Source organism: Drosophila teissieri, chromosome X (genome assembly GCF_016746235.2).
Source record: "Drosophila teissieri strain GT53w chromosome X, Prin_Dtei_1.1, whole genome shotgun sequence".
Taxonomy (NCBI): Eukaryota; Metazoa; Arthropoda; class Insecta; order Diptera; family Drosophilidae; genus Drosophila; species Drosophila teissieri.
Window position 1 is genome coordinate 8,891,297 of NC_053034.1, and position 18,634 is coordinate 8,909,930.

Below are 18,634 nucleotides of genomic sequence, written 5' to 3' on the forward strand. Positions count from 1 at the left end.
AAAGTCAGTTAAGTCAGCGAAATTACAGCGATGAAGATGCCAAAAATCTATCTGTAAAATAGTTTAAAATATACATCATGTTCAATATTGAAAACAACAATTTAAAGTACTAGGCTTTAATTACTTTAATTTTTATTTTATTTTTTGTAAGCCATATACTTTCAATTCCTATGTCAGTACTGTTTTTTTTTCCTATTTAACTTGATGCATAAGCAAAGCTTTAAAGTAATGTCACCGCCATGAATCCTGCGATAAAGAAATCGGGCAATTTTTCTTGACTTTCCAACAGGACGACTTGTCAGGCTCTCGCAAGGACTCATCTCTGGGCGACTTGCGTCTGAGTCTGAGTCCTCGAATTAAGCCGGCGTCTTGTTGCCTACACACGAATCCGAATCGGATGCCTTTCCCTTTTGTGCTGCTGATGGCCCTAATGCTTAATAACAATTTCATTTACATTTTGGGCACATTGCGCATCGGCTTTTGGGCCACGTGGCGTATGCGCAATGTCCCGCAGCCGAAAGGTATTTATTTTATTGTTTTTTTTGTTCGCTTTTGCTTGGCATCCATTGTTTTTTGCGACCTAGAAAGGGTTTTTATGTATATACATTGCGTTCCTCCGCACAGCTTCCATTATGGATTCAATTCAATTAATTGAGACATTTTCGTTTTGGCAAGTTTTCTTTTTTTTTTTGTAATTTCGTTTCTCTGTGGGATTTGCCCCGCCCCCTTTGGGAGGATATATACGCGCTTTGTCCTGACGCCCCCGCAATTTCCGGTACGCTTGGCGTCACTGCAACGCAATTATAAAGGCTAATTAAAGCGCAAACGGGGGAATAAAGTGGAACAATGTAGTATAGGTTCTCGGATTTGCGGTAAAAATACAAGGTAACAATGTATCACTTTTTTCTCTCTTTTTTCTTTTAATTTGTTTGCCTGCCACAGTGTACTTCAATTGCCAATGGGGACTGTACTGTCGAGTGTCCATTGTGCCACAAAATTGCAGATTCTCAATGGCGGTTTTGGGCGGCAACCATTTGAAAACCACTTTTATGGACTTATTAATAATAGGCTACTGCCAGCAATACACCATTTATGCAGCTGAGTAAATAGTTTATAAAAATATTGGTGGAAATATACATAAGTGAATATGCGTATTATAATGTCGCAGATTATCAGAAGGTTATCTGCGACACTTCGACGAGAGCCTCGAAATGGAGCTCCACCAGGCCGAAGGACTTAATTTCGAATTTGTAAATGCCATCGGACACATACGTGGGAAATCCATCGACGCTCAAAACGCACTTGTTGTACGTGAAATTCTGCGCAGCCACATGCTCGAGTTTGTCCTTGAATTGCGGAAAATTCGAACATTTGGCGGCAGATGACATGATAATGTCCTTGTAGAAGGTGTTCATTGCCTGATAGAGTCCTGTGCGCGGCACGGAATAGGGCTCGATCTTGTAGGTGGCGCCACCATCGTTGCTGCGATAGATGCTAACCTCCACCTGAAACTCCTCCGGCAGATCCACGTTGAAGTACAAGTAGCCACTCATAGTGTATTCGCCGCGTCCCTCGCGTTCCAGATGCGTTTCACCACCGGCCACCGTTGCATTGCTGGTGGTCATTCTGCTCGATCTGAGGCGATATGTCCACGTGTGCTATTTAATATATATTGTTTACCACAATTGGTGTAAATATTTTGTGCAACTAAACTAATGACACATGCTCACTCTGCTTAGGGCGAAGCCACCACCCATCGAACTGCAGCCCATCAAAAGTATTATAAGTATTGGCAGCATTGCTACTTTCCTCTGCTGCCAAAAAACTATTCCAACTCATCTATATCACATATTTATATGAATGCACTGTGACAAATGCGCAACCGATTGCCGCACAGCAAAAGGGAAAAGCGTTAACACATTTTTTATCATGTCGCGCCATTGAAATGGCAATTATTTAAAAATTACACCCATGTCGCGCGCAGATTAATCAATTTGAAAACGCTGTCAAATGCATGTGCGAGTATTTATTTAATTAAAAGCGAAACACCACAAAAGATTATTGCATTTTAAGGGAAAACAGAACGAAAACTGATGCCGATCATCTGCATGTTTCGCTTATTATTTGAATACACGTATTAATGTGGAAAACCACAATTTATAATTTCAATAATCCATTTCAGCTTTATGGTGTGACAAATTGATTCGATGACACTTGCAATGTTTTCATTATTTGCCATTCTTAATGTCTTTGCGAGCCATTTACATTTTCATTTTCATTGCCATTTCCATTTTCATTTCGATTTCCATTTCCATAGCACATTTCCAGCGAATTCCATCGAATTTACACACAACGCCTTCGTGGACAATTCAACAATCAAAGTAAACAAAAGTTGGCGCCGCAGAAATCAAGCTCAGCTGTGGCAAACTTTTGCAGTTGATTTCAATTTTTGCTAACCGAATTTGATTGTTGCAAAGTTGCCGCCTGTGCGCACAGTGACCGCAAAATGTCAACAGCACTTCTTTGCTTTTAAGCTGCACTTGCAAAAAAAATGTCGAGCTTAAAGGGGAAATCTTTAAAAAAATATTATTAATAAATTTATATTTGTGGTTTAAAAATGGGAATGGTGTTAAAATGAAAACTGTGTAAACTATTAAAATAAAATATTAAAAAAAAATTTTAAAATAAAATAAAAATAATATCTTATAAAATAGTTATTTTCTTAATAATTCTATTAAAATGTAATATATTTTTGATTGTTTCTTTATTTTGATTGAAACATCTTATAAAATAGTTATTTTCCTAATATTTCTATTAACATTTAATATATATTTGATCTTTTCTTCATTTTGATTGAAACCACTTATAAAATAGTTATTTTTTTAATAATTCCATTAACATTTAATATATTCTTGATTGTTGCAGAGTAAACCAAGAATCCTAGACAGCCAGCATGCGTCGCTCCTCGTTCACGCCCGTCTTCAACCTGAGCACCCAGGAGCCGCTGATCGTGGTGGAGGAGTCGCACACCGCCGAGGATGGCGATGATTTGGAGGGCGCCGCCGGCGGCTGTGATCCCACTGCGGCCGGCACACGGCGCTCCAACAGCGACGACTCCGAGCCGGACTCGCCGGTGAATCCCTACCTGCTCTGCCCCTTCCCCGACATGCAGCAGCGGCGCAAGCACTCGCTGCCATCGCTGCAAATCACCGAGGGCATCACCGCCAGCCAGGTGCGGCGATTGTCGGAGGTGGGCGGCGAGACTGGCGGGCTCAGTCCCAAGGAGGTGGAGTTCCTCGCCACGCTCTCGCAGAAGGCCAATCCGACGGCCGGCGGACGCAGGCACTCGGTGGTGACCATATCGGCGGTGCCGCCAACGCTATTCGGACGCAATCGCCGCGAGTCCATTTCCGGCGTATCCTTCAGGTACGAACGATTTGCCATTTTACCATTTGCCATTAGGCAGCGGAAGTGCGGAACACGCAACCGCAGGACCTTTGTTAATCAGTACACTTACAAAAAAGTTAGCAGGTGTTACTTTTTATTTAAGATATAAATACAATTGTATCTTGACTTGCAGACACTTGATAAAAATTTAGTAGTTGTTACTTTTTATTTAAGTTATAAATACAATTGTATCTTAACTTGCTGACACTGTAAAAAGAGCCATATAAAGTGTGAGGCTGTGTTCTATTTTAAACATAAACTAATGAAATTTCTCACTGTGCATTTTGGGCCAGCTCTTGCCCTTTTGCTAACTGCGACTCTGTGTGTAGCGGGCCTAATTGAATTGCGCCGCCGGCTGTTTGCAAGCGTTTTCTGCTGTGACAGCAACATTTTGATACGCTAATGGGCGAGGGTAGGAAGTGGGCGTGGCCGGTTCGTGGAATAGCCAGAGGGCATAATGAGATTGTCATAAACTGCGACCAAACGGACCATTGCCGTATGACGAGGCAAAATAATGAGCACAGCAATCAATGCGGTTGATGCAATAAAATCCTAGGCATTTCCTAAAACTTTGTAGCCTACTTTTTGGGGCTAAATTTATTTGCTGGTTAATTATGATAGATAAGATAAAGTAGATTGCAAAAGTTGATCAATGGAAATTCTTCATTTTAGTACACTCCAATTATAAATTAACAAATAATTATATTTAGTAAATGTTTTCTGTTTTTATTTGCACACATTTTCAAAAATAGTTGTTATCTCAGAGGTTTATTTTTCCACATATTTTGTTATTACTTAGAGCAGTTTATGTCCGATTTTCTAGTGCCATTCTGACCACATTCACATTGCTTGTGGCCTCGACTTTGTCCCAGTTGTGTGCTGGGCATCTAAATTGCATTCCACCCATCTCGGCTAGCCCAACTAACTCCACCTGCCTCGACTCTCCGTCGCGTGTCCATTAAACGATCCAACGCACTTTACGATCCCAAGTTGGCGGCTGTAGATGAGCGCCCGCCGGCGGGGAATTTTCCAAGGGGGTGGGGGGTGGTTGGAAAGGACGGGAAACGGGGCGTATAATTTATGCCAAAGTGATAACCGCAGACCCATCAACCACTTACTATCGGTTCACATGGCTGTGGATGTGGCAGTGGATGTGGAAATAGCCATGGCAGTAAAATAAAAACTGTAATAGCCGCAGCTAAAATGCCAAATTGTCACATCTACACACACCTACACAACTACACAAAAAGGTAAATTAGGGTGAGACCAAAACAAAGCGATAAAAAAAAGTGGAAATTGAGGAAAATAATGTAAAGTAATGTAAAAAACCCAATAGGTTCTAAGCAAGTTAATATAACTTAAAATTTATAAGCAAGTTAATATAACATAAAGTTAACATAAGTATAACATAAGTTAATATAACTTAAAGTTTATAAGCAAGTTAATATAACTTAAAGTTTATAAGCAAGTTAATATAACTTAAAGTTTATAAGCAAGTTAATATAACTTAAAATTTATACGCAATTTAATATAACATAAAGTTTATGAGCTAGTTAATATAACATAAAACTTATAAGCAAGTTAATATAACATAAAACTTATAAGCAAGTTAATATAACTTAAAGTTTATAAGCAAGTTAATATAACTTAAAGTTTATAAGCAAGTTAATATAACATAAAACTTATAAACAAGTTAATATAACATAAAGTTTATAAGCAACATCAAGTTTATAAGCAAGTTAATACAACATAAAGTTTATAATTTATACCACTATCATTTTTATATAAATACCTAAGAATAATATATACTTAAAAAACCTAATGGCCCTTAATTTTTTGCAGTGGCAGTCGCCGTGGCAGCGTCATCGCCGGACCGCCGCTGACCGATCACCGCGGCAGCGTGCACAACTTGCAGCTGGACATCATGGACGGCATCGTGCAGCAGCGGAAGACGCGCAGCGGCAGCGGCGTTTGGACAGCGCCCGTGCTGCAGGAGGCCGATAGCAATGTGCCCGTGCAGACATAAGCGGCTGAAGGACACGCAGGACACGCCGGTTGGGGGAAAGGACGAAAAATGGATGCACGACGGAGAATGGTGGATGGATGGATGGATGGATGCATGGATGCATGGATGGCTCGATGGATGGATGGCTGAATGGATGCATGGATAGATGGAAGGATGGCTGGATGTATGGATGAATGGATGGATACATGGATAGCTGGATGGCTGAATGGATGGCTGGCTGGATGGTTGGGATTTCTGCGACAGATGGACAGATGAATTGGGTTGGACACTGGGCAATACAAGCAATCAAACGCCCGGAAACTCCGCCAACTCGAACTGCAACTGGACCTTTATTAACATTTCGTGCTTTCCCCCGTTTAAAGAAAAAAAAAATAAAAACACAGAAACTCTCACGCCCTGCCCCCCGATTTTCCACCGGGAAATTGCTTTTCGCGGCTGCCGCATAAAGCACAACAAACAAACCACAAAAACCGCACGCAACAAAAACGAAAAAAAACCAACAAAAAATCGCACGGAAAATGGCAAAGAATGGTAGGTGGAAAGTGAAAATAAAACAAGAACAGGACACACAAAGAAAAAGAAAAAAAAGAGGAAAATACAAAACTTCGAAAATGAAAAACTGCAGTTAAACAAAGAGCGAGATGGCAAGACCAATTTAAGATGAAAAAGGAATGGGTGGAAAGCGTGGAAAGCAAAAGGCGGACAAATAAAGCAAAACGAACACAAAGAGAAACTGAGAAAAAACGGAGAAAAACTGAGGAAACGCATCCTGACCATTTTGATTGCCAGCAATTTTGGTTAACACCTGTGCCATGTGCCATGTGCCACGCCCACAACTGTCGCCCAACGCCCAACGCCCATTGCCCACGATAACGACTTCAAAATGAACACCTTCAGCATGCAAGGATAATTGCAAATAATATTTAATTGGAGTGTTAAGGACGAAGGACAAAGGAAACCGAAGATAGCGCAACACTCGAAACCCTTCCTCGAAATAATTATAATTCCCAAGTGGTCAAACAAAGGAACAATTACCCAATAAAGTAAGTGGTATTTCCCAGCATTTTAACTCGATTTACTTTTATTGCATCTTCTTTCTCTTTTTTGTACATGTTTTTTGTACAGTTACATATGAACTTAAGTCGCTTAGCCGACATAGTTTGCCATAATTTTGGTTAAAAAATTTCTATAATTTGCGCCACAAATTATTCCAAGTCCGTGTGAAAAGGGGTCCTTTAATTGCAGCCGTGCGAAGTGCTCGAGTGAAGCCTAAGTTCTGCTAAAATTTTAGTTTCCCCCAGTTTTATGTTTCTTTTTTTTCTCTTTTTTTGTGGTATTTGTAGCATTTTATTTTTGACATTTGTCAATGGGCTGTGTGCATTTTTAATAATCCCACAGCCGGGCAGCTAAACATAAACACACACGCACATAATGTAGTGCAGCTTTGCCTCAAGGACACTAAAATGCGGGGGGTGGGGGTGCAGAGAAATGGGGGCCAAGGACGCGGCGGCAAGGCTATGGCCACAGAACCCTGAACCCAGCATCTTTCTGCTGCGACCATCCGGTGGCGTATGAGTAATATTCCGCAGCAACAACTGCCCCAATGCCAATGACAATGCCACTGCCATTGCCAATGCCATTGCCCAAGGATCATCCTGCTCGTGTTTTTAATGGCTTGTCCAAATCCCCTCCGCCCCCCGCCGGAATCGGTGCCACGCCCACACTCCACTTGGCTGAATAAGGCTAATTTAATGTGGGCATTGCTTAATTGAAACGCGTGCTAGTTTGCATTCCATGCAGACCACTGCCACTTGGTCGGCGCCCCGGCAAAACTAATTATAGAAAATCAAAATGCAATTGCGATTGCCAACTGAACTGCACTGCACTGCGTTTAGCTGGCAGCCATTTGGTTGCGCAAAATGTGCGGGGCAAACATCAGTTTGTCCTCGCCTAAGCACCATGATTATAATCATGTGGGGCAAACTTAATGGTCGGAAATTACCGAGTGTCCTTTCAGCTCGAAGTGAGCAGAGTTGCTGAAATTAATAACGATTTATATCTGCAATTTACTTGCTACCCATGATGCTACAATTGCTATTTAGCAGTGCAAACGGATTTTATTAGAACTCATAACTCACTGATAGAAGTTTTGATTTGTAATTACAATTTTACTGTTTTGTTTTTAACTCACCCAAGATATTAATAACTAAAATATGTTGGTTTTGCCTTCTCTTCACAGGTTCCATTATCTGCAATCGATTTAACGTACACATGCAACTCAATGTAATCAGTTAATAAACAAAAAAAAAAACAAGAAATTAAATCAATATATTGTATATTCAGGAATTGATATATTAGTGCATAACTAGCGAAAACGAAGCGAAAAATTTGGTAAAAAGCGACTTAAAAATAACTATTTACTTAGGACCTAGTTACTTTTCATTTTTTTGAATGTTGTGTAGCGTCGTGAACCACCGCATAAAAGAAAGAACCACCAATATGAAAATATACTAATGTACTTGTACAATCCCACAGACTATTTAACTATAGAACAACAGTATCCAATGCAATTAGAAAGTGGAAATCCTCAGGTGCTTTTCGAACTAGCTCGTTTTTCCATTTACCAGTTTACCATTTAACCCTGGATTGATTCAATCAACAAGTGCAATCAAAAATTGAGGAGAGTTGACAAATATACCAAGTACCTAACAATCAAGCGAAAAACCCAACATTAAACCTTAGTGGAAAAGTGAAAATATATGAAAATAAAAATGAGAATGAAAATGAAAATAAAACCTAGGCTAAGAGCAAAACAGCAATAAAACGCAGTGGAATATCAACTATTTTTGAACTGGGCTTGCTGCTTGCCCAGCCCAGCAGGTCAGCCAGCCTTTAGTTCGAGTAGCCAGACCCCAAATCCGAAGCCCCAATTAATAATAATACTACATACTACATACTACTACATACACGATGAGAAACTTGAGAATTTGGCGATTTCTTCAATTTTATTTCGGTTTTGTGTGCGGTAACGCAAAGCAATTCGCTGAAATCGAATATTTACAAAATCTGCGTCTGTGTTTGAATTTCTCTGAAAGCTTTCGCAAAAGTATTCAAATATTTTATCCAAAAATATGATTAATTTTTCTTTTTATTCCCCATAAATAATTGTCTTTTTAAATGTGTTCTTTGTTTGATTTTTTTCTTACAAAATACAATTCATTCATTTACTATTACTAAGTTTTTAAAGTTTAAAGGAAATATAAATTGAAGAGATCGCCGCATTTTCAAGTCGATGGAATTTTCTTTTATATAAGTCTCGATGTTGTTGTTTCTTATAGAGTGTACACATAAACATAGGGTATATCCTCGTCATAAATATATATATAATATTTAGAATGTACATAACAAAACACTCGAATATTTCATTTAGTCTCTGTGTTCCCCTGTTCGAACCGGAAACGAGTTTGCGCCTTCTTAGCACTCCAGGAAAAATGAAAGAAAATCCCCAATATTGAAGATGAAATGGGAGGAGAATTAAAGAAACCCCCCCCTTAACAACAATTTCCCTTTCCTCTAATTTGACCTGAGAAAATGTCGCTGGACGACGAAGGAAAACAAAACAAAAAAAAAAACAAAAAAGACGTGTGTAAAACAAAACTAGAGAATTTTTTTATTATTAAACATAGTCAAGGATAATCAACACGACGAGATGATGGAAAATTTGGCCGATGCTGGCACAAAAAACAAAAACAAAGAAAAAAAGGTTAAGAAGAAACCAAGGATGTAAAAGATATATTTATAGAAATGAGCTATATGTATACATACTGACAGATTGATTATATGATTATATAGTAACTTATTGTCACAACGCAAGAGCAATCAATGTTTAACTTTATTAAATGTTACAAAGAGTTTTAAATATTAAATATACTTAATGACATATATATACAGATATACCTACACATATATCGCAGATTATATTCTATACATATAATTTGTAGGTGAAACTGAGATGAATATAATACTAGTCGTACTCGTAGTTCGCCATTATGTTTGCCAAAAGAAAATCGGAGATAAATAAGTAAGCAAAGTTGTGTCAGCCATTGCAGAAGTTTTCCAGAATCGCATGAAAATCCATTTGTAAATCTATTGTACCCGCCGCCAAATAAATAATTGTGAGTAGCAATCCCTTTATTCAAAATACACCTACTATGAAATTGAATTTTCGGAAGAGAAAACTAAAAGAAAAACTAAGACATAAATAATGAATGAATAATACTAATGAACCGGGCTGGCACTCTTTCTCATTTTTTTTGTTAGCATTTTGTTTGAGAATCGTTACTTCTTGTGTCTTAGCAATAATAAAATAATTCAAATGTGTGTGTCGCTCTGTATCTGTCTCTATTGTGTTTGAGATTACTCGTATCTTATAATGAATATTATTACTAAACTAAAGCAAAAAAACAAAGCAAAAAAAGAAAAAAGCAACAAACAAAAGTAAGAAAGCAAAGACGGAGGAAATGCAGAATGGAATCCACAACAGAAATGAAAATTACTAATTAAAACGATTACTTACAGTAGACTTAAGAATACAAAGATTAAATAAAGAAAACGATTTCCTTACATTAACATTGGCGTAACATTTTTTGCAAAAGCTGTCGTGGCTTTACAGCAGCTTTTAACTGGCATTTACCCAAGTCACAGCTACATAACTTTCCACAGAAGCTTAAAGCTCAACAGAGTTAGCTTTCCAAAGTGGTAAAAGTTTATATTTTACGTTTATTTTGGCTTAAACCAAAATTTTCGAGTTAAATGCTGGCTAAAAGCTGTTTCCTCGTTTAAGCTTTTATTTGAAACGGATTTTCGTTTTTTTGCGCTAAATAAAGTTTATTTTTTACGTTCATAGACCAATTCCCCTGAGTTACGTGGAAAATTGCTTGTCGGGAAAAAAACATCAAAACATCAGTTAACCCACTTGTGTCGTGTTAACCCGTCAAACTTTTCCAATTACCCGCATGCACTTGGCTCACCCAAATAATTTACCTTATATCACATCATCTCCGTTGCATCCAGTGACATATCCGGAACAATAGTTAAACCAATTTGGAGATGAACTACACGATTAGTAAGTATGGTTTTTGATTATTCAATAAATAACTTGTAAACGGTTTTATATAATAATTTGTTGGGCATTGTTTAAACTACAAAGTATGAATATTATTTTTGGATATTTAAAACGACTTTTTAAAGACATAAAAAGGAGGAATATTTTGTTGAATATTTAAAACTACTATTCAATGACATAGAAAGTGTGAATATTATTTTGGGATATTTAAAACTACTTTTTAAAGACATAAAAAGTATGAATATTATTTTTGAATATTTAAAACTACTTTTCAGAGACATAAAAGGTATGAATATTATTTTTGAAAATTTAAAACTACTTTTGAAAGACATAAAAAGTATGAATATTATTTTTGAATATTTAAAACTACTTTTTAAAGACATAAGAAGTATTAATGTTATTTTTGGATGTTTTCAAACTACTTTTCAAAGACATAAAAAGTGTGAATATTATTTTTGGATATTTAAAACTACTTTTCAAAGACATTTGCCAAATTCTGTTTTCCTTTGGAATAAAAACCTATTGGCCCAAGTTAATAACTTCGCATTTAATTTGTGTAAGCCAGTCATTTATCATTTGTGAGCAGACAAATCGCGCTAAATTGCGATCAAGCAAGTGCGACCTTGGCGCACTGCCAGTGGAGAACATGCTCAACGGCTGGTTAAACTTTGGATGGTTAATAAATTTATTTTGATTATTTTCGGGCGGGTCACGCTTTCCCCAATGACCCTGGTCTCAAAACGCGCGTGAATCTGCGGGTAAATAAATGTAAGAACTGCACGCTTTGCTTTTATGCATGAAAAGTGCACTTTGCCATTTCGCCATTTCTGTATTTCAACATTTCAGTATTGCCAATTGTTTTTCTTGGCCCTATAGCGAAAATGTTTTCAAATCTCATTTGGTCCTCTATGCAATTGATTGAGACGCAAATAGTGCATTTTGCAATAGCTCGTAACGTTTGGTGATGTCGCCGCAATGGATAGGACTGGATTGGAAATGCATATACATATATCTATCAACTGGGCCACCTGATAGGCGAAACAGCTTTAGCCATTCGAAAACCTCAAATTGTCCAATTGCCCAGCTCCTTCCAAGAATGCGGAACGCCAGCAGGCGGGGAAAAGTTTTTAAGAGGCGAAACAGCTGTTCATTTGATGACTGACTTCAGCCGGCAATTACAGCGATTTTCCACGGAAAATGCGGCCCTTCGAATAGTTTGGCTTGGGTTTATTAACGCCAAACGATTTCTTGTGGCATTCACCAGGATTAACAGGGCTTCATTTACGTTCCGTTGCATATAAGCCATGTACATATGTACTTGAGAACAAGTGCCTTTATTTTCAGCTGAGAATGAGTATTGGGTTTATTGTTTTAATGGGACTTGTTAGAGCTGCTTACATATTTGTCTAGAGCATCCTAGCAACCTGTTGAAGGGGCATGCAACTCGAGCCGCGTTCGCTGCCAGCATCGAGCACGTTGCACGTGGCAAGCAGCAATTGTGTTTACTCAATATTCATTCTCATGCTCGGCGTGCCGCAGATTGTGTGCCTGTGCCTTCAGAAAGCAAAACAAAAAAAATAAGAAAGGTATCATTTGTCAAGCGACAAATGAAAACTCATATATACAAGTACATATATATACATACATATATGTGCACACGTATGTACTTTGTGATCATATGTACCCAACGACTTAGCGGCTTAAGTAGCTGCTCCAAATAATAAATTCAATTGTAATCAGAATCGTTTATGTAAATATTCAAATCGTCAATTTGCCCAAAGCGAGAGAGAGAGAGAGAATTGTCCTCCAATAATCCGAATCCGCGAGGCAAGCAAATGTGCTTTTGGGGTGGGGCGGGGGAGGAGTGGGGTGGGGTGGCGTTGTGGAGATGGCGGGGCAGATGCAGATAAGCACCCCATTAAGACAACAATAAAACTCAACAAGTTGTTCTGGAAAACTGTCAATTAGAAGCGCACACCGCCACCACTGCCACCATCGCCACGCACTGTGGCAGCAACAATTGTTCGAATGAAAACACAACATGCAACATGTTGCACGCTGGAACATGACTATGACTTTGGAATGGCGTAGCCTTGTCACAGGCGTAGAGGGGGGCCTATTAAGAACTGCGCCGTAAAAAAATGATATCATAAGTTAAATGGAGAAAAGAGGGCTTGGAACTAATAAGTAATATATACTTGGTATAAAAAAAACTTAGTTTAACTTGATTGAATAATATAAGAAGTTATTGGAGAACAGAGAGCGTGAAAAGTACACTCTGAAACTGAGGAGTTCTCAATTGAAATGAAACCAGCATTACTTGGTAGTATTACTCGCTATTAGTTCTAAGTAATATATACTTGGTATAAACAATCTGTCTATTAGTTCTAAGTAATATATACTTGGTATAACAGAATCTCGTTTTGACTTGATTAAAGTTGTTTTTGGTTAAAGCTTTAACTGTTAGTTGTACACCAGACATGCTGAAAATGCTTACTAAATAATACTAATAATAATAATTAATAATAATAATAATAATGAAAAAGATTCCCTTCCAATGCAATTGCCTCACTTTCGAAAGCGGCGCCTCTGGTGGAAGTCGCTCTACCTGCAGTCGCGAATGCAACGCAACATGTTCGATGGTTCGAAGGTTCGATGGTTCGACGGTTCGATGGTTCGACGGTTCGATGTCTTCGGTGGGGCGAATGGCGATGGGGACTGGCGCTGGCATCCGCTGGTCAGTCGCTCGCGGAGCGTCGTCGTGAACGGTCAGCCAGCGCGGCTAATAAGTAACCAAACACAACTGATAGTGACTCTGATCCGAACCCGAATCCGAATTCGAAGCCCAGGCCCACAGATATACGTCCACAGCGTGTGGGGGCAGCCAGAAACAGAGTGAACAGAGTATATCGCAGAATCCAAGAATCCAAGAATCACAGAATCACACAGCCGACAGCAAACTGAATGAAAGAAGGGCCAACCTGCCGATTAAATTTTGAATTGTGTGTTTCGAGTTTGTTTCTTTTTTTTCGAGTGAGTGCGGCGGTAAATATTTCGATCTTTTTGCTTTTTTTTTTGCTGTGCCATCACCAAAAACCGAAAAAATATTTAAAAATACAAATTAAAAACCAATCAGTGAAAAATCGCAATCGCTAAATATTCAAATAGAAAAATATGGAAAATAGTTGGAATCGCAGAAACGCCAAATAAATATTTGAAAACAAAAAAAAACATAAAAATAAAACACACAAACAAAAAACAAAAGGGGCAGACAGAAAGAAAGAAAGCGCTTTTATTATTTTATTTAACGATTTTTCTTCTTGCAATTTTGTTGTATTTCGCACACTTTGTTGTTGGGTCAGTTGGCGGCTTTCGCCACTTTACGAGCAACTTCCTTTTTTGGCCCGGAGAAAAACCAGTCTGGCCAAGAGACCAAGAGACCAAAAGACCCCTGGCCAAAAGACGTCGGTTGGTTGGTTGGTCGCTTCGTCGGTTGGTCGGTCGAATGTAAACAAAACAGCAGCAAACCGTATTTGTTTATTACTCGGCCAGGATAAAACCCCGAGACTTACCCACCTACCCACCTACCGCCCCCTCTCAGCCCAAAAAAAACAACAAAAATATGATTTGCTACGACTTCCCATTCCCCGGTCGAGATTCTCAAGTGCGAGTTCACAAAAAAAAAGCAAGCACCAACACCACCACCCCCCCCTCCCTTTGTTGCCGAAACGACACCCGGTGAAAGTTTCCCAGTCGCAACTTAGAACTCTCTTCATTTTCGGGTTTCTTGGTTTCTTTACTTTTTTTTTGTTTTCTCTGTTTTTTTTTTTTTTTTTGCTTGATAAATGAGTCGCTGGCATAGCCCCCGGGGCGGTAAATCATCTCTGCTTGTGGCACTGACAATTTCACAAATTTATATATTTGCCACAACAAGCGACCGACAACAACAACACTCACACACACACACACACAGTCGAAAGTTTTCCACTTCGAGTGCAAATTTGACTGGCTTGCCAAAGTCCAGGCGAGCAAATTGGCCACTGCAAATGGTTATTGCAAATGCAAAATAAAAACAAAAAAAATTAAAAATTGGTAACGAAAACAATTGACAATTGACGAAATCGGAAGTGGCAGGATGATTCAATTCAATTCAAGTTCAAGCACGCATTGATAGCTTTATTGAAAACCTGTTGTTGAAAGTAAGCCATAGTTTTTAGGGATTTTAAAAAACAAAACCTATATGTGTGTCTGAAGTTAAATATTAAATATACCCAAAAAATGTTTAAAAATTGCCATATCTAGACTGTTAAAAATAGCAACAGTTAAAAAGTTGATTTGACTTTATCTTCTCGAATTTTACCTATTAAATATGGTTTCTTCGAGTAGCTTGGCTGATCTCACATACATATGTATGTATAAATGTGAGACATCCAGAGATTTCGAAGATATTCCACGCCACTTATCATCTAGATGGCATATTGCTGCCTCTGCAGCAAAACTGGTGGCCACCTCTAGCTCCCATTTTGAACTGGTTACCCCGCTCGAGAATTCTCCATGTCGGCTCTCGATTTCTTTCCTCGCTTTTCGCTTACTCCACACAACACGCGAATTGAATGGCAATCTGGAATATGCCAGCCAGATCCAATTGCATGCCACATATGCAGATGTAATGGGAGAGTGTGGCCCGCTCGCCACCCCTTGCCACACCCCCCCTTGTAACCCCCCTAAGCAACCCAACCCCCGCACCGCAAAAATAAAGCCCCCTTTAGCCGCCCCGCTAACTGTACCGCTGAGCTGCTTGCCTCATTGCCGGTTAGAAAGCCAATGGAACGAGTTTCGTTGAGTGTGCAACTAATTTTCTAAATTGTTGTCGCTGCTGATCGTTGAGCGTGGCAAAAAAAAAAAAACAACAAAAATACACACATTATTTATATGGCCAACGGCGCACAAAGAAAATATCTGTCACCCACCAAACATTGGTCATCAATTTTGATGGCTTTTCGGGCGTCTAGAAAAAAGCTTTTATCACTGACGTTTTAATCAGATCTTGTCTAGTAGTACGAGTATACATAGCAAGCTGTATGATCTTAACTAAAGATGATTTCATTTTGCTAAAACGTGTTTTCATTTCATTTCGAATCATGAATCATAAATATAGTTATTTATGTGAATATTTCTTCATATATGTTATATATACGTTTCTACGTACATATATATATAATAAAATATATATTTGTTTATGAGAGTGTGGGTGATAAGGCAAATATATCGGATCCGAAACCATCCATTCATCATTGCGAAGATCGAACTGTCATTTATGCGATTGATTGATTGAATTTTAATAAAATCTTTGAAGTCAGATTTATTTATTTTTTTTATTGGGTTTTCTTCTCTTGCGAGTGCGTCGTCATCATTTAATGGTGCAGATAGAAGAAGAATTACCCGAATCCATAGAAGACGACGACGAAGAAGCAGAAGAAGAAGCATAAGACAGGGCTAAAAAGACAGAGTGAGAAAGAGAGTAGGAGAGTGAGATAGGAAGAGAGGGAGAGGGAGGGATGGCTGGAGAAATGTTAATGGATTAGGAAGCGAGCTCAAAAGGCAGCGATGAAGAAGAAGAAGAAGGGGAATCGAATCTCGGCTACTTGCGACATTAGCCCTCTCCCTCCCACTCCCACCCGCAGAAGGCGGGCCAGAAAGAGAGGGGGCGAGTGGGAGAGCGAGAGCGGAATGGGATGGCCAAAGGAAAGGTGAAAAGAGGCAACTTGGCTTAGACGATGATGATGACTGTTTCTTCTGCCTGTGTGAGCTTGTGTGTGTGTGCGTGTGTGTGTTCGTGTGCGGACAAACAGGTATCACGCACACACCCACAGCCACACTCACACCTGTGCGGAATAACTAAGCAGCGACCCGATTTTCAACAGAGAGAAAGAGAGCGAGAGAGAGAGATAGGGAGAGAAGAAACGGAGTTAAGAATCCGATCCATGCCATGCGCCTAAAACTATTACAAATCTATAACAAATCTACCACGAATCTACTACCAGCCACAAGAGATCTTTTTCGAGATAAACTTGATTGGTATTATCCAAATACTTCCAGTTTCTATGTTGGCGTTATTAAAAGAACCTGCATATATGTTGAATGTGTGCCCTAAAGTCTTATATTAATATTAACAGTCTATTAACCTTGTTAACCATTTTGTTATAATATTTGAAATCATATATTTTGAGACACGTGTTACTTTAAAAATTAAATTAAATTATTTCTAACGATTGTTGCCAATATAATCTTAAATTGATTTATATATACGCTGAAAATAAAACAATTTGTCAGTTATATGTTTTAATATTTGAACTACCCAATGGACATTGTGACTACGTTTACATTTTGAATACTCAACAGTGATTTTGGATGCTTTCTGATCCTCCTAATTAGTTATGCCAATGCCGATTGATTCTATTCTTAGGCTCAACTTCAAGAATTCAAGCCTTGCGCATACGTAGTATAGCTCTAAGCTATATACAATATATATATAGGCCGAACACCGATATGCAAAATCCAGAAACAAGTAGTCTTCACATGTAAAACGCCGTTCTCATTAAGTTGCGGACAGGTCATTATGATGTTTCGCCCCTTGTCGTTCCGTCGCTCGCTCTGTCTCATGTGTACTTGGATAAAATAAGATTTTTTTTTGTGATTTTGCCGGTTGCCACACCTGAAATTTGGCTCTCGCTCTCTCTCTCTCTCTCTCTCTCTCACTTACTCGCTTGCGCCAACGCAGCAGCGGCAAGAACAAGAACGACCAAAACGAAAGACTTAAACGACATACGTGTCTCGCGCTGACGTCGCCGCGCTCTCTCTCTCTCTCTCTCTCTTTCTCTCATCCTCTCTCGCTCTCTGATTTTTGTGTTTTTTTTTTCAGTTGGTTTCCAAAGGCGCGCCGTCGCAGTTCGAAAACCGCGGCTCTCGCCAACAAAAATTAAGAAACAACAACAGTTTAATTTAAATAATTACAAAAGAGTCTATTTCAAACAAAAAACCTTCTCGAAAAAAAGGAAAGCAGAAAAATGGCGCGCGTTCTACAAAGAAAAAATTAGAAACGAAAACGATTTTTTTTTTTAAGTGCTGTCAAAGTTTGTGTGTTTGATTTTCTGTATTTTCTGTTTTTGTGTTTGCCCTTTTGCCTGTTTCGTTTTCGGTGTTTCTGTTTTGGTTCCGTTTTTCCCATATTTTCTCTATTTTACCTGTTGTTTTGACCTGCCACCAACAACAACAACAACCACAACAACAAGAAAGCAACAACAAAGGATCTATTAAGAAAAATCGAAAGAAAAGTGCCAGCACAAGGATTTTTGCTCTCTCTCACACACACGCTGCTGCTCTCTCGCTCACGCTTGTTGTCGCTCTGTCTCTCTCTCGCTCGCTCGCTCTCTGGATTACGCTCTTCTTTTTTGGCCAGTGACAGGTAAGCAAAAACAATAATAACTAGAAAAACAGAAAAAGAAAAACAATTTTCTTGTAATTTTAATTGGAAAACGTGTTACGTTGCACACACAAATATGTGGAAAACCACCGAAGAAAATCGTTTGAAATTTTTTAGGCAAACGAAGACACACATAGTACATGTGAACCAGAAAACGAAGAAGCTGTCTCTTGCCGGTCGAGCGGTAAATTAAGTTGTACCCACCCCGCCCCCCACACGACCACCCCCTCCCCCAGCCCATCAGCACTAACTGGCACTCTGTGGTACTTTCTGGTACCATCTGTAACTCGGTCTCTGTACGTCTTCCATCAGACAGTTTTGGTATGCGGCATTTTCCAGAGCCACCGAATATATAAGCACTGTGCTTTTTGAGAAGAACTCTTTTTTTTTTAGCTATACAACTCCAATTTTCCATATGCCACTGGACAAGGCTTAAAAAAGAACGTGAATACTAATGAGTACATCTTTTTGTACACCAATATATAAGGCTTTTAAAACACCAGAAGTTTTTTAACATTCATTAGTGGTATGTTTGTGAATATACGCCTCCTTT

General features: G+C 38.9%; 3 protein-coding genes across 6 annotated transcripts in view; 2 read left to right on the forward strand and 1 right to left on the reverse strand.

The window, feature by feature from the left end:
* Positions 1-6,118, forward strand: part of LOC122624553 — a 43,350-nt gene extending 37,232 nt beyond the window's left edge. Inside the window, exons 1-3 of one of the 2 annotated variants that reach the window (XM_043804189.1) lie at positions 2,217-2,381; positions 2,926-3,426; positions 5,290-6,118. In XM_043804189.1, the coding sequence (XP_043660124.1) occupies positions 2,954-3,426; positions 5,290-5,473 (657 nt within the window). In that variant the 5' untranslated portion in view covers positions 2,217-2,381; positions 2,926-2,953 and the 3' untranslated portion in view covers positions 5,474-6,118. Of the gene's footprint in view, positions 1-2,216; positions 2,382-2,925; positions 3,427-5,289 lie in introns of those variants that run through there. The other variant, XM_043804190.1, reaches the window with a different exon arrangement.
* LOC122624554 lies at positions 1,090-2,080 on the reverse strand. Its single transcript, XM_043804191.1, has 2 exons — positions 1,731-2,080; positions 1,090-1,658 (listed from the first exon to the last, which is right to left on the reverse strand). Exons 1-2 carry the CDS (start codon positions 1,797-1,799, stop codon positions 1,173-1,175), a joined length of 555 nt encoding a protein of 184 aa, XP_043660126.1. The 5' UTR covers positions 1,800-2,080; the 3' UTR covers positions 1,090-1,172.
* A 7,235-nt stretch (positions 6,119-13,353) lies between the features above and the next one.
* Positions 13,354-18,634, forward strand: part of LOC122623957 (low-density lipoprotein receptor-related protein 2) — a 142,760-nt gene continuing 137,479 nt past the window's right edge. For 2 of the 3 annotated variants that reach the window (XM_043803363.1, XM_043803361.1), the window contains exon 1: positions 13,354-13,631. The gene's annotated coding sequence lies outside the window, so the exon portion shown is untranslated. Of the gene's footprint in view, positions 13,644-18,634 lie in introns of all 3 variants that reach the window. The other variant, XM_043803362.1, reaches the window with a different exon arrangement.

Excerpts from the sequence above, each read along its gene's own strand:
- LOC122624554 (XM_043804191.1), bottom strand. The coding sequence starts at position 1,799 with ATGCTGCCAATACTTATAATACTTTTGATGGGCTGCAGTTCGATGGGT. Across the intron at positions 1,659-1,730 it reads GTGGCTTCGCCCTAAGCAGA|CACACGTGGACATATCGCCT; the intron begins GTGAGCATGTGT and ends TATATTAAATAG.